Source organism: Lissotriton vulgaris, chromosome 2_1 (genome assembly GCF_964263255.1).
Source record: "Lissotriton vulgaris chromosome 2_1, aLisVul1.2, whole genome shotgun sequence".
In the NCBI taxonomy this organism is placed as follows: domain Eukaryota; kingdom Metazoa; phylum Chordata; class Amphibia; order Caudata; family Salamandridae; genus Lissotriton; species Lissotriton vulgaris.
In genome coordinates, this window is record NC_141687.1 from 1,361,207,579 (window position 1) to 1,361,224,262 (window position 16,684).

The 16,684-nt window shown below is 41.7% G+C and overlaps 1 protein-coding gene across 1 annotated transcript in view; it reads left to right on the forward strand.

Annotated features, from left to right (window-relative positions):
• Positions 1-5,233: 5,233 nt before the first annotated feature.
• LOC147732599 (contactin-associated protein-like 5) overlaps positions 5,234-16,684 on the forward strand; it is an 864,951-nt gene continuing 853,500 nt past the window's right edge. The window contains exons 1-3 of the mRNA XM_086954286.1: positions 5,234-5,279; positions 6,086-6,289; positions 9,408-9,592. Of these exons, the coding sequence (XP_086810412.1) occupies positions 5,234-5,279; positions 6,086-6,289; positions 9,408-9,592 (435 nt within the window). The remainder of the gene's footprint in view (positions 5,280-6,085; positions 6,290-9,407; positions 9,593-16,684) is intronic.

A 16,684-nucleotide genomic window follows, 5' to 3' on the forward strand; every position in this document is an offset into this window, starting at 1 on the left:
CTCTGATTAACCATTTATATTCGCAGCCACTTCTTGCCACTCTATGTGATAAATGGCAGGAACGGCTTCATATCATCGTAGACGAAGATACCTGGCCAGACATATTGGAAGCCCTGGATAAGGGCACTCGTGAAGCATGAATGAAGTTCTGTGTTTTTAAAACTTTACATGATTGGCATTGGACTCCCTTAAAGTTGCAATGAGCTGGATTATCATCGCATTCTAGGTTTTGGAGATGCTCTGAAGCTAATTGTGACCTCCTGCATATAATTTTTGAAAGTCTTTTTATAAAACAATTTTGGCAGCAAATAGGATTTACACTACTAGAAACTATTCCTCTTTCACTCCCTTTCACACCTGCCACTATTTTGCTACATGACTTTAGAAGTTTTCCTCCTATTTCATGACCTCAAAGTCGACTCCTACACACTGCACTTACTGTTGCTAAACTTTCTGTTTTAAGGCTGTGGCAATCACCTAGCCCTCCCTCCAAAGAGGACTGGATGGTTGCGAAGATACAGACAGCATCCTATGAAAAGGTAATTTATAGGATACAAGACCAAAAACCAATATTCCAGCAGGTGTGGACCCCCTTTCTTTGCGATTCCTGAAATTCAAATTCTCTTTTCTTTCCCTCCCTATATATAGCTTTTTCCCTTCTCCTTTTCTCTTTCCCTCCTTTTTTCCTCTTTCTTAATATATTACAGGTGTATATTATTTGTCACATACTGATTTATATTTATTATATTGTTTTGTAACCTATGAAATTGCCTATTTTTGAACTCCAATAAAAGATTATGACATAAAAAAGAAATGCAGGAGGGTTTGCAGAAGCTAATCTGGGGAAAATGATTAGCAAGACATTTCCAACTGTAGTAAATGAGTGGACATTGTACATATAATCTTACAAAATATCTTAGAAAAACATACAATGAAAAAATGATGAAACAAAATTAAAAGAAATAAAATATTGTCAAAAGAAAAAAAAAGAAATTAGAAATCTGTCGACAAATTCACCAGATTAATTTCTTCCAACTTGTAAGAAAGAAATACTGCTGACATATTCTCCTACAGATGTATCACAGATGTATCACTTCACCCACAAGAAAGAAGATAGTTGGTTACCACCAACTGTTACTCAGGCCCTCAGTATGTTTATAGGTTTGATGGAGCAAACTTTGGGATATAGCAATGTATAGGAAATAGTTGCCTTTTTAAACAAAATCACATTTCAAAATAACATTTCTAGCTAGGAAAGAAATGTGGCTCTCTTATATAAACACTGCAGTCTTGCTCAGTCAGTTTACCCCTGAACATTGGTGCTTTCAGAGTGGTTGCAGCTTATAGGGCTTTCTGATGAATTCACAAATATTGAACCTCTGCTCCACGTTGAATAAATTGAGGTTATCTAACTGAATCACTGTCTAAAGCAGCTAGTGTGATTCTGAGATCAACATGCAGTAATGTATCTGGTAATGCAGATTGTACTCTCCAGGTACTGGTGACCTTGTGGATTAAGGCCTGGGACACCTAAGATACTCTTAGAAACGAGGAATTACCAAATGAATCAACAATTCCCATCCCTATTCTCCTTTTTTTCTTTCTCTGCTTTCATCAGAGGGTCACATGAGAGTACACCTCTTTGATTAAAGATACTTTGGAGCTCATAATTACATTGGGGCTGGTAATTCCTGTTATCAGCCCTATCAGAATTAAAAGGTCACTCGGGATAAAGGCCTTAGACTCCTCCTTTGATGATGCCGCAGGTGGTCTGAGTGGTCAGCAGTGGTAAGAAGATGATTTGCAGATGAAGGGGTGGATTTAGAATTTGTCAGATGTAGGAAGTCTGACAAAAAGATGCGGAGGTCTCATCCGCCTTATTTTGAGTGCATTTTTGTCTATAAATAGGGTGGATTGAATAGCTGTCATTGCTTTACGTCAGATGTCCCATATCAGGTCCTAAGTGTTTTTCTTTATTTAACATACTTATAAAGGGCCAAGCACTGAACCATTTCAGGGTACTTTACAAAGGACAGCCGTGATGCAAATGCCATCCAGATTTCAAAAACTAGATAGTGAGTGCAACAATTATAACATTGTTAATAGTTGCAACATAATTAATTATGGTCGAAGGAGAACTAGAGAAGAGGCAGTGATGTAACACATGATCCTGCAGCCCTTGCACCCGGGGGCCGAAAAGCTTGAGGCCCCCACAACACAGTATTCTGGCTGGAGAGCTCCTGATTGAGATTAGAGGGTGCCCCTCCACGCATCTTGCAGGAGGCCCCCTCAAGTTTTGTTACGCCAGTGAGAAGAGGGTTATGAGAACTGAAAGAGGTTCATAATTGGTGAGAGTGGATGGAGGCAAAAGAAGGTGGAGTGGGAAAGACAAGGAAGAGAAGTCGAAAGGGAGGATTAAGGACCAGGCGAAAGGATTACAGCAAGGGAGCGAGCCGATTGTAGAGAGAGAGAGAAGGGGAAGAAGGCATAGTCGAGGTGAGTTATAACAGAATGAGAAAGACAGGATAGACTAAGGAGAGACAAGAGTAGAAAAAAGAGGAGGAAAAAGGAAGTCCAGAGTTTTGATTATACTGGAATAGTAATTGGAGAAATTTCGGTAACTCCTCATTAAGCTTTGACGCGAAATTACTGATAATTAAGCAATTACTGCTACTCACGGAATGAAGGATCATTTGAGGGGAAAATTCCTACCACAAGAGCACATTTAACAAGCAGCCATTTGCCCTTGTTATTTGTGTATTGTTGCCCGTAGGACTATTTCTTAGCACAAAATACATCTTCACAGCTTATGGGACAAGACGGGGCTAAAAAATAGAACTAAACACAGAATTACTCTTCTTGCATATTTCAAACATAAATGTGTGCAATTCTTATGTAATTCCTCATGATTACGGTAAAAGGTATTACACAAGTTACCCCGCCCTTTGTAAGCAATGGCACTGTGAGCAGGAGGCATAGAGGGAAAGCCAGTATGGAGTAGTGGGAGAGAAGTCGAAGAGAAGGAGGGATGGAGGGGCGTGAGAGCACTGGGGAAAACAGTGTAAGGAAGCAAGAACAAAGGTATGGAAAGAAAACAGAGGTATATAGTTGGAATTAGAGAAAGAGAATGTTGAAGGTCTGGTGGAGATGAAGGGGAAATTGGAGTAGAAGAGAGAGGGTAGGATGGTAGTAGGGGTGACAAAAGTAAAGGAGGAAATGCAAATGTGAAATGAGGGTAAGGACAAGAAATGGGGAAGCTGGAACAAAATAAGTGGTACAGAAAGTAAAATTAGTCAGAGTGAATAAAAATAATGGGAACACAGAGTTAATGTGTAAGAGAAATGTAAGGAGGGAAAAGCCAAGTTGGAGAGGACAGTGGAGAGCATGATTGATTGAAGAAGCAGGATAATGAAATGAAATTGTCAGACAGGTACAATTTAAATAAATGTGCTTTCAGGTACTTGCAGAAAGACATAAGCATGGTTGTTATTCTTTAGTCCTCCAGGAGAGAGTTGCCAAGAAGGGAAGCTGCCTCTGAGGAGGACTGATGTTAAGCATGAGCAGTTCTAAAACAGGGTGGCAGATCATAGATCATGCCTTGCTCTCCCTTAGTTGGGAGGTGGTCTCAGGGGGTGAGTTAGTTATCCCTGAGTGCAGGATTTGTCACTTTCACCAGGTGACAGTGAATGGGGTCCCATCCTCTGCTTTGATGGACACTGGAGCTAGCTGGTTCATGGATGTGGAAAGGCTAGTTTCTCCAGAGCAGTACACATGCCAGGTGTGTAAGGTAACTCCAGCCCATGGGCAGACCTTCTTCACCCTATGGCCCTGGTATCCCTTTAGTGGGATTGCTAAATGCCACAGAGGAGGGTCATAGTTAATCTCCAGATGCCCATAGACTGCATTCTGGGGAATGAGTTGCCCACATTGTGAGGAGAACAGGGAGGGGTGGATGCCACTGGTGTTCTAACAGTTTAGTTTACTGGGGAAGACACTCCAAAGTGTATGTTACAATACCTCAGAGGGAGGACCAGAGTGAGGGAGAGCCCACCACTGTCTCCTGTTCACCCTCAGGGTACAGACTCTGGGCTGAGAGACCAGTCTCAGGATACCACCCCTGAACTGGCCGGAGGTGAAGTGGAAAGGGGGGCAAAGAATCTGGGGTTGCTGTACCCAATCTTGAAAAACCACAGAAGTCAGAGAGCCCTGGATGGTCTGGACCCTGGCTCTTTTGGATTTGTGCATTCCGTCTAGACAGTCATACACAAAGGGCGCTGGGTGTGACATATGCATCCTGAGGGCTTTCCTGAGGAAGATTGGGGAGAGAGGAGCTGACACATGCACCTGAATATGGCTGTGCCTGTCCCCACTCAAAGAGCTGCATACCCCCAGTAGTGAATCTGGAGCCAGACCAGGAAAGGCAGGGGCCCTGCGCTCTTCAAAGGCCTCTTTGACATCTCCCCCACTTCAAAGACACAACTGGGTATAAGTATTAGACCCCTGACACCACCAAATCAGATGTTTGCTGGAACCAAGGACAATCTGCCTGGAACAAGTGCTGCTGTGCTGCATGAGGGAGTGTCACTTTGCTAATTGCTTTCCTGTGTTGGCCTGCTGCCTTCTGAATGCTGTGCTGTAGGAGTGACTGCCACTTTGACACCTGATTTTCTCTGTTGGCCTGCTGCTTCTTGCCTGGCAGTGAGAAGGAATGGACCTGCTCACTATGTCCTTGAACCAAAGTTTCTACTATGGTCTGCTGTCTTTTCCCCTGTTCTGGAATTCTCAGGGCCATCAATGACTTCCTTCAACTCTGCTTCAGCCGCTGGACTCATCTGTGAAGTCTCCCTTGCCTGAGTTGCCCCTCCAGCCCTGTGCCTCAGAACTGGGTTCTACAGTGCTCCAGAGTCAATACAGCTTCACCTCTGTGCTGATTGGAACTGACACAGTGCCCTTTAACGCTGACACAGTGCCTATCCAAAGACATCCCTGAGTGCGGGACCCAACTGCAAGGTTCAACAACAATGCAGCACCAATCTGAGGTCCCAACTGCATGGCTTGACAATGATGCAGCACCTGCATTGTAAGGGGTTAGATGAGGACTCGTGACCGGACTTCGAGGCTTGAAATCGACGCATTGAACTGACTGAGTGAATCAGAACTGAAACATCAAGTATTCGATTCAGGTGCTTGCTCCATCCAAGATACTTTTTCAGCATACTCTGTGATCTCCATCATGGTCAACCTGAACTTGGAATTTATCCAGTCTCGTGTGACCTCCAGTAACCTTTTAGCGCTATTGACTTCTGAGCACTGTTTTCGGATTTAATGTTTAAAAATTCATATCTTGAGTTCTACACATTTAATTTTTGTTATTTTGGTCTTGTTTTACTCAGATACCTATTCTATATTTTACTAAACTGGTGTGGAGTCTTTTTGGTGTGTTTTCACTGTGTTACTTTAAGTAAAGTGTGCGCAAATGCTTTTATATGCCTCTGAAGCCAAGACTGACTGCTCTGTGTCGAGCTACCAGAGAGTGAGCATGTGTTACGTTAGGTTGTGTATCCAACTTACCCTTTCTATGATTACGGTCCCTACTTGGACAGGGTGCATACCTCTGACAACGAGAGACCCAATTTCAAACCTACTCCTATAGTTACATATACATATAACTACACTCCTATGTGTCATATTGTCTATCAGCATAGCAAGATCTGCTTTCATGCATTAATGATTTATAAACTCAAGGTCAAGGAAAATGGGCCAGATAACGTATTGTCTTCTTTGTATTTGATGGTGGAATACAGATTCAATCAATACATTAGAAGTTAAATTAAAATCAGTTTTGGTGGCTGGAAAACAATATAAAACACAACTGAATTTATGAATATTAGAAACATGATATATTATTGGCTTTGAGTAGATAGTAGCTTATTGTACAGTTTATGCATGCACCTCAGAAAATGTACAAGGTCCATTCTGAAACTACTGCAGTTGCAAGCATGTAGTGAAACAAAAATGCATTCAGTGTAAAATAATCTTTACATCCCCAGTGATGTTTTAACATTTTCTCCATCTATACACACAGAATCGGATGTTGCTGATTTTGATGGAAGAAGCTACCTCCTATACAGGTTCAACCAGAAACAGATGAGCACCATACGGGATATATTCTCGCTAAAATTCAAGAGTATGGAGGGCAATGGAGTATTGTTTTCTGGAGAGGGACAGCGCGGGGACTTTATATTGCTGCATCTTCAGAAAGGTCGCCTGACACTGGACATAAACTTAGGTAAGATGTTTCTATAAGTTACAATGATTTGTGTCCAGAGATAAGATAACAATTTTCATTGTAGAATGCAGCAATGTAATATTGTAGGGTTATATATGGTTAATTATCACAAATGAGCTTGTTTTCTACTGCAAAGTTCCTAATGACATCAAATAGACAATGAGATCCAAGGCAAATTGTGTATGACATGCACTTGGAACCATCAAGGACATGATTACATCTTATTGATATTTACCCATTTACAATTGTATGTATGTATCACCCCCACAGAACTCTAATGTAAACTGATCCTATGGACCTTCTGTGAATGAGGAGAAAAGTCATGAATGAGCCATCCACAGTACCCTTCATCACCTCCCTCCTACTGCAACAAGGCCCTTTTTAGGGTCTGGCTTGACAGCACAGCTGTCACCAGTCAAATTATGTGAGCATCACTAGAGAGGGGCAATGGCTCCACCCACATGTCAGAAGCCAGGATTACATGTTTTGTTTGGGCAGAGGTTGTGTGCTTGCACACAAGCGCTTGCCCTCCAGGCAGATCTAATAATTTTGATTATAAATCCAGGTGCCTAAGCTTGAACATTCAGGGGCACACACATGACATTGGAATGCTATCGAAGGTTCTTTGATAACTAGATAATTTATGTTGTTTTCTTCTTGCAATAGCAAAGATTGAAGTGCAACTGCCACTTGACTTTTTAACTTACACCAATATTATTTTAGAGTTCTTTGCTTCAACAAATATATATATCTATTTCGATTATAGCTACATGCAATGCTTCATATTACTATACAACATTAGTTTAAAGTCAGATTTCCTGGGATTGCTAATACTTGTTCACTCTACTTACTACTCACAATAACTCCCGCTCACATATAAAAAAATTGCTTGTGTTCTGCACTCCTCTGTGACTCCAATGACAGCACTTGTCTGGCCCTCACCCAAGTAGTAAAACATGAATACACCGACCCAATACCTGACATGGCATATTACCATAAGCTGTAAAAGCATGTTCATACTTTAGGGGTAAAATAATTCACTGTGGCAATGTGTATATAGTTTGCTTGTCACATATTTGTTTTCTTAGAAAGTGCAATTGTCTCATGGCAAAGCTTTCAAAATGTTCGAACTTAAGAGCTATAATTTCATAAACTAAGAATGACAAAAGGCTCAGTTGTCACTGCCTGACTTGAATCTTTTGACTTGTATGCTCCAAATATCTCTGGTCTGCAGGTGAAGTAGCCCCATGAGCTATTATGGAAAGATTAAAACTCCTGTGATGTAGGTCTTTATCTCTCTCACACATGCACATTTAGAAGCTTATCCTGCTGAGCTACGTTACTGTGGTATTATCCTGTGACCTATATTTCACACATACATCTCTGGAGCTGGTACCTTGAACAACCCAGATAATATACACCACTGGGGAGCAGATTTACGAATATTTCACGCAAGGCAACACAGCAAGGCAACACAAATAGAACAAGGAAGTACTGAGGCGAAATAAAGATACTCTTCCTTGTTGCACATCTCTGTGGTAGGCACACCATTTTAGTTCAATCCGAGATTTACTGACTTTAGTAAATATAAAACTACACCGAATTCCATGGGTAGAGGCATGGGGAAGTCAATGCTGCAACTAAGGTTATCCTACCACAAAGAAATGTAACAGAATGTAGCTCAAGCTGCTGTGTTGCATAACATTTCTTTACAAAATCATGCAAGGTTGCTAAAAAAAAAACCTTGAGTGGATTTGTAAATCCTCTTTAAGGATTTGTGTTGCCTTGTGGTTACTTGAGGAACACAGAAACAATGTTATTCCTTAGAATCTTCCCCTTGGTATCTGTCTCTACAGGTTGCATAGCCGTGCCTCTGAAGAATACACTGAACTGTCATCGGTGAATTAAAGCAAGAGGCTCAATATTAGACATTTTCCTGCATTTATAGCTGTAGCACACAATTGTAACTTATAATGCTCAGACCCTGACACTTGATTGCATTGAGACAGATGTCTGCAGGGAGAACATTAACTCCATTGGTTTGCCCACTGCAGAGCATATCATGCAGAGGTCTCTAAATGCTCATAGAACTTTTGCTCACCCTCTCCTCGAGACTTATTGTTTAGCCGCTCCCCCTCCCATGCAAACTGTCTCTCCCTCCTGGCATTCCTTCTTTACTTATAAACCAGCCGGACTTTCCTAGGAATGCTGAAAAACGTTTCATGGCCATTATTTACAGGATTCGTCCAGCCTTTATTTTTTCAATAATAATTGCAACATTGAATTTGTTCTTTGATCTTGACTTTTCCTGTAATGAACATAATTTCAGTAGTAATTAGATGACAGGTGAGGACCAGGGTATATTGAAAGTAGAATATCGGAGGATCACAAAATTGTACCAGAATATAGAAGGACAACATTTCGGAAGATACATTTATACAGATTTTCTATACCTAATTCCACATATATATATACCTCGGTGGAGAAGCGTGGCTCAATGGTTAGAGCAGCAGGCCCTGATGCAGAGGTCTGGCCCGGGACCAGGGTTCAATTCCTGCCTCGGCAGCTCTTGGACTCAATCTTCCTGGACCTGATAATTCTTGCCTCAGTGCCTAGTCTAATCATGGGTCCCACTATGGGCAATAGCTTGCTTAATCTCCACAGCAGCACTTGGATGCCTGGCTTCACTTTGGGAGTGCCCAGGAGTGGACATCTCACAGGAAAGCCAGGAAGGGTTCCACAGCGGTATGAATACAGCACTACGAGACCTCTGGGTAGAAGGTGCTATTTAAATACAAACACATTTACATTTACATATTGATCTATCTATCTTCAATGTATGTAGATGTGGAGTTAAGAATAGTAAACAACGTAATTCCCTCTCTACACATACCTCTTTGATATTTTATCCTTTGGCATTCTGTTCACGATATTGTGACTCTTCAAAATTCTGCCTTCAATAATCCCTAGCCCAATCAGATGATATTATGACACACATATAAAACATTGAATACGATACATTATCAAGTGATATGCAAAATACTAATTTAGTCCTTTTAAATGTGAGATTTTACTTCTGCCCCATAACAATGTCTATTCTATTTCTATATTTCTGCAGGTGAATCAAAGCCGCACTTCAGTAACAGCCACACCTCAGTAACCATTGGAAGTCTGCTGGATGACCAGCACTGGCATTCAGTTCTGATAGAAAGATTCAACAAGCAGGTGAACTTCACTGTGGACAAACAAACACAGCAGTTTCAAACTAAAGGGGAAGCCAATCATTTGAATATTGCATATGAGGTATGTACACATTATTCACTGTACTTTTCAACATTCGTTTTAAACCAGCCTCCTGAAGCAGTGCGCCAACAAACACTGCATTCTTCTGAGAATAAGCATTTCTAATAAGTTGTTACTTAAGGCTCGGCATTTTGCTGACAAATTAGCAGAGACTTCAGCATTGATTCTGAGCTGGCCCGAGAAGTAGGTGCTATTTATATAACCCAATAAAATCTGAATCCTCAAGTTTTTTTAATTATTTAAGAGAGATAAATAGCACCTAGTCCAGGTTTGTAGGGAATACTATGCAGATTTTGGTGCTTACCACTTCACAATTATGGTAAATACAGAATTGGTTTCCCCTGTTAAATTCGGGACAGATAAGACCTGTCTAAATTTGGTGAAGGGTAAGGTATGTAATGGATCCAGTTATCGGGTTAAAAAAATATCACCCAACTCAGAATACAAACCTTTACACAAACAGGGGTTTGCACTGGGGGTTGGGAAACGTCAACCAATCTAGAATCATGGCTTTAAATGCATGGACCTATTTTGGCAAAGCTGTTGAAATGATGATCTTTCAGTGTAGTGTCTCACATAGATGGTTTTACAAACGTATCAGAGATTCATGTCAGTCAGCAATAATCATATTTAAAATCATCCCTGTACTTCAACATTTTCAAAGTTTTGGAATGATTAAAACTCATTTTAGTTGTGCTGTACACCTTAAGATACCATTGATCCGATTATAATAAGATAAAGATATGGCAGCATTGCCTTCAATTTCACACTCGTCTTCAAAATCAATCTCATCATCAATGCACAGGCAGAAAACTCCTCTCAGCCTGTCACAACCATTTGGTATTTGCCTTCTGCTTTGGAAGTGTGTATTTTAAATAACAAACTGATGCTGAGTGAGACAAACAAAGTGGCACCCGGTAAGCCTACATTGGTGACTCCACAGTTGGCTTAGAGATCCACAACAGCCAAAAGGGGATTTTTAAATAGGGTTGGCTGTCTTGCACTGACTTGGTGGGCTGTCTGGACAACTACCAAGATCTACGTGAGGCACTAGCTCTCTTTATATCTTGGACTGTCTTTCTTGCATTAGGATTGAAAAAAAGAGAAAGATAGAAGAGATGGGAAACAAATGTCCTTACCGTATTTTCAAAGTGAGGTCTCTCCACTAGATATCCATCTCTAGATGATACACATCTCCAGAGTGCTGTGCATGTTGCCCATCAACCAATTAGGGAGCATCTTATAATAAATCTGAGGTGGTGCATAACATTGATTCTAGTGGACTGTTCTTGTGGAATTTTTAAATCAAGTAGGTGTAAAAGTCTCCTGGATTGAAGCTCAGCATGTAGAAGCTGAAAGCTGCACCTTTCAATCCGAAGACAAGTCTGAGGAAAATTTGGTGCAGCTTTTAAATCAAGGACAATAAAATTCAAGATCCTAAAGAATATTGCAAAAGACTAAAAAATGAGGAATGAAAAAACACTATCAAAGTGCAAACAAAAATAAAACAATAAGAGTAGCTGGGGTATGGAAGCAGGACATTCAATAATGCATTGTATGTCAGAAATATTGCAAAATTGCTCAGGCGGATGAAACTGAGGAAAGATCGACTCATACATTTCAAAGAGGCCTTACATGGAAGCCACCAAAAGAAAAGTAACCATGCAGGCAATCACAGAATATCAGTGACCACATTATGAAAGAAAATGTTCAGGAAATTAGAATTCCAAAATATGGATAGACAAAAATGCATAGAGATGGTTGGAATTGAAAATGTTCAGACACACACAAAACACCACTTTCTAAACAAGCCCACTCCAGCACAAGACATCTATTTTCCTTTGCCTTTTCATTATAAAAACAATTGTCATTGCAGTTGTATGCCCCTTCCCCAGTCACACTATGCAGGGCACACATGAAATATTCTAGTACTTTCATGGTCTGGTTTTGAGGGAAAGAAAAACCACACCATTCCACTTAAAATAGTCCACATGTCACTAGATCCCTCCAGCTTGAGACAATGTCGCTCCTTTGATTTTTCACTTTAGCAAACAATTGCTATTGCTATCTGACATCTTCTGGCAAGTAAGACGCTATACTATTCCCTAGAATTGCTCCAAAATACTGGCATTTGTTTGCTGCCCCTTCTTTGGGCCTGGGCATGTACAGATCTAGCAATCTTGCTGCAGTCAGAAATATGAATCTACCTAGTGACAAATTCCGCTGTGAACACCAGCAAATTGAGTATTCATGGAAATGGCTATCTTAGGCTTCAACACACTTCACAAAACATGATGCCACAACCCTAAAATGGACTCTGCTTTGGTCGCATAGGCACTTCCATCAATGACTTTCAGTGGACTAAAACACACCATTGGTATAGATGCAAATGAAGGTTCTCCAATGTTAGAGTGGACAGTATTAGTATAGGGTACTCTGCTGATGGGTCTAAGTGGTCATCCTGTTATACCTGTCAGCCGTAGGGTAGCCTACTCCTCCATTTTGTGCTGTTCTCATTTTTGTGAGCATTTTTGTGCACCTTACCACTGATAACCAGGGCTAAGGCGCTCATGCTCTCTCCTTTAAACAGGGTAACATTAGCTTACATAAAATTGGCACATTTAACTTATCTGCAAGTCCTCAGTAAAGTGGTACTACCCAGGGCCTGTAATTTCAATCCTATCAGTGGGCTTTAAGCACTGTTTGTGCCACACGCTTAAGTAGTCCTTTAACTATGTCTCAGGCCTAGCATTGCAGAGTCTGTGTGTACAGTTTACACTTCCTCCAAACTGTGGGGCTGCCATACAGACTTTGGAAAATAAACCCTTTGCTAGGTCCAATCCTTCCCCTTTTCAACATATAAGGCATCCCTAAGGTAGGCACTGGACAACCCAGAGGGCACAGTGCAATGTATTTCAAAGGCAGGCCATAGACATTTAAGTTTTACATGTCCTGGTCGTGAAAAACTCTCCATTTTTTTCCACAACTGGAATTCATATCTATCCCAAAGGAAAACATTGATATGACCTTTTTGCATTTTATAAGTGTAATTTCAAGTTGAGAAGAAATAAACCCTTCAATTCTGGTGTCTCTGGAATCACAATTTAAAATCCAAACATTTTGTGAATTTAGATTTTAAATTGCAATTCTGAAATTAGCACATTTAGGAAAGTGGCATGTTTGTTTGCTTTAGCCATCTGTGGGCTGTAGACTGTCTCTGATCACAAGACATGGGGGTAATTGGTAGTTGGACTTTGTGTATTCCTCCTACACAGCCACACACAATGGTAGCTTAGGTGTGTCTCAATAAACCATCTCTGGCAAGACAGGAGGGAGGAGCTGGTCACAGCCTCACTTACACCTAATAGATGTTCCTTGTCCACAAGCAAAGTATTGAAGACCCCCCTAAAGTGAGTATGGAGCCAGGGCAGGAACGGTGGACATCCGTGCACTTCAAAGGCATGTCTTTGAAGTTTCCCCACTTCAAAGTCACCACTGTTTATAAGTACTGAACCTCGGACACCACCACTTTAGTACTCTTCTTGACCTGTAGATACGCTCCCAGGAAGAAGGACTGCAACTCTGCTGGACTGCTTCTTTGCTGTGCTGACGTGCTGCCTGCTGCCCTCTTGCCTGGGTGAGAAGGACTGGATCTGCATCTTTTGAACTCAGAACCCAGAGTGACTCCAAGGGCTAGTTGGCTGGCCTCCTGATCTGAAGCTCCAGGGACATAACTGGCGTCCAACCTACTTGCATCTGCACCTGGACTCTGCCGTCCTTGAGTCTACTCTGTCAAGTAGTGCCACCCCAATCCTGGACCCTTGGAAGCTGACATAAAGTTCTTGTCAGTTGAACTGATGCATCCTCTCTGCTGAACGGCGCATCTCAAAGTAGGACAGATACATTTCCTTGGCTGAGCAGCGCATCCCCAAGCAGAAGCGACCCATCGCCACTGCAGCATGGATTGAATATGTCACAAAAGACTTGCATCGCCCCTGCAACCCACATCCTAGGGCTGATGAATTGCCTTCAGACCTGCCACTGGGTGATGCTTCCTGACTCTCTCATCAAATGCAACCTCGACAACGACTGCAAAACTAACATCATTATCAGCTTCATCATTATCAAACAACCTTTTTTCGGTTCAGAGAACCATAAACGTACACAATAGCAAAGCATAATAGTAAAAATACAGACAATATGCATGTTGACTAAAAAGGGCACAGTAAAAGTGGGATAAAAATGGGTTAAAGTCGTATTGCAGCTGGATACAATAAAGGACTGGGCAGCTTCATACTAAGACAATTTCAACCAGGACAAATACACAATTAATTGCAAACAACCAATTTAAAATATGTTAAAAACATGTTGCATCTGTTTACTATAGGGCACATTAGAATGTGTAATTGCTATAAGAAATTCCAGAAAGAAACCATTCATCAGAACTGACATATCGCCTCGACTGCGCATCGTATCCCCAACACTAGACTTTGCATCGCAAGTACCATCAACGGAATCGTCGATGCAACAGAACCTTGCTCTGCAACCTCTCGACATCTCAGAAGCAAAGCATCACCTCGGCTGAGTCTTACATCTGCAATGCTGATCCATGCAGTGCTCCGCAACCAGGATTAAAGATCTCCTTAGCTGGTGAGGACACTATCAAGGGAAGAGACTACATCTCCAACGCTGCACTCTTGCTGTTGCCAGGAGAAGGGCCTGCCTGAGCGCATGCAGCATGACTATCCTTAGTACAACATGGGATGTCTTTGCTGGAGAGGACACCTTAGAGGAGGAAGACTACATCTCCCATGCTGCCCTGTTGCTTTTGCCAGGGTGAGGTCCTGCCTGAGGACTCCTGTGCTAGTGAGGACACCTTTGAGGGGGAGACTACATCTCCTATGCTACCCTGTTGCTGTTGGCAGGAGGAGGGGCTGTCTAAGAGCATATAGCATGACTGTCCTTCCTGCAGCACGATATGCATCCGGGTGGTGCCCAGACAAAGACCAGGCCATGATGGGCTCATTTTAGCCCGTCTTAAACAGGAAGAGGCAAGGCAGGGCCACCCCACTAATTCCCCAGGTCTCAAACTCCTCTGGCCGACGGGAAGTGTAGATTAAAGGTAAAACTGAATTAATTAAGAATTGGAGTGCTTTACTGCTATAATGAGGATAAGAAAGGCCCTGGTCGCCCTCAAGGGGTGTTAAAGAACTCCAAGGAAGTGGTTCGTCATGTGGTAGAGATTTTTACTATTGATGACATTGAGGAGGTGGAATCAATGCTGTATAAGGGGAAAATGATGGCTTGTGCTGAGACAGGCCCAAGAGTAGCGGAAATATTTAAAAGGAAAAGGCATAAAACTGTTATGGCGAGTAAGATGCCACAAACACACTTTGCAAGTCAGACTCAGGTTACTGATAATCCCACAGCAGGTGTTGAAAATACAACTACACTGCAGGAGAATGAGACTACGGCTAAGCGTTACATTTACCCCAGCCCTAAGGTGGGGGGAAGCCACTAGGAGAGACTTCCCCAAATATTGTCTGTACGAACCACTGTAGTCCTCTTACTACTTTAGAGGGAATGCTGTTGATGGTCATAGTGATTCTATCAGAAACCACACTGAGAGTGTGTGTCTAAAATCCCTTGCCCCGAGGGTACCAGTATAGAGATGTCAGGAAACGAGGGCACTGCTTCCAACCAATGAATATATATGCTTGAGAAACAGTAGCTCTATATCCACCCGACAAACCATAACTTTTCAGAATAGGCCAGGGAGTCAAGCATCTGGACTTCCTATACCATCTAATCTGAATTATTTTCCCAGATGGAAATCTAGGACATACTCCGAGGTAAGGACCCAGGATCATATTAGAGAACATTGAATGACTCCGCCTGTATGTACACCACAAGTACTACAGGACAAGAGTAGAGGATGACAATGGGATTAAAGGTGTGCTGCCACTGGGAAGACGGCAAGTGACACATTGACACACGTACAAGGGGAGAGGAGCTCTCATGACTAATTGCGGGCCATAAGGGTCATCATATCAAGTTGTACAAGATCACTTTTCCTAGGTTGCTGGACAGAGTAAGTGAGAGTAACAATCCATTAGTAAACAAAGTAATACACTGAATTAGACATTAAAGACACTGCTATTCCTTGATAAGATCTGACCTACTTGCTGTAAATGCTGCCAATACAATGATGAATGTGAATATATAGTTCTGGGACTAGCTAAAGAAGAACTTGGAAGAGGTCTGGAGAATCTAGACCAGCATACTTCCCCCCTAAAGACTTTAAGATTGAGTTTAAGTATAATCCTCCCTGGAGGGAGAGGATTTACAGCAAGTCATTTGTCAGTCACCAACAGAGCAGGAAGGAATTGGAGGAGGAATTGCTGTTATTGTTAGGCCAACAGGGTTGGATTGACAAACAGAGGGATCATCAACCCCAAACCTGAAGCTTAGCCCAGGAAAGACTGACTCTAGTACTACTCCATCAGAATTCTTGGGGGCACAGTCAGACAATGCTCAGTTTTAGGGAGAAGGGAGACCATCTCAATTATTACAAGTGTCTAGAGTTATAGAGGCTCCTTTAAAGTTGAAATCTCTCTCAGTTAATGTAGCGGACTTGAAGAATGTAGCGACATGGAATGGGGAACTTTTATAGATGGTTACCACATCTGTGTCTTTCAGGAAATCTGGGTGTCCCAGTAAGTCCATAGAGTGGGTTTTGTGAATTACAGTATAGAGGCTATCTTCAATAATAAAATCTAGTTTTGGGGTTTTGTTTTTGAAAATAAAAACAACTTAAAAGTTTGATATACGAATTCATCTTGTAGACGAAGACATTCGTCAAACTTTCAATGTATTTCCAGGAACAGCCATAAAAGCGGTTTCTGGAAATGCTAGATATGACCGCTGACCCAACGGACATAACTAAATATGTGCCGAGGAGTACTAAAGAACGATGCCATACCGATGGATAATCTTCAGTCCATCTATATATAAATGTACAGTATATAGAATATTTGCTCATTTCCTGGGCACATAGTTTGGAATTGGTGCCGTAATTTTGCTTGTTCTAAA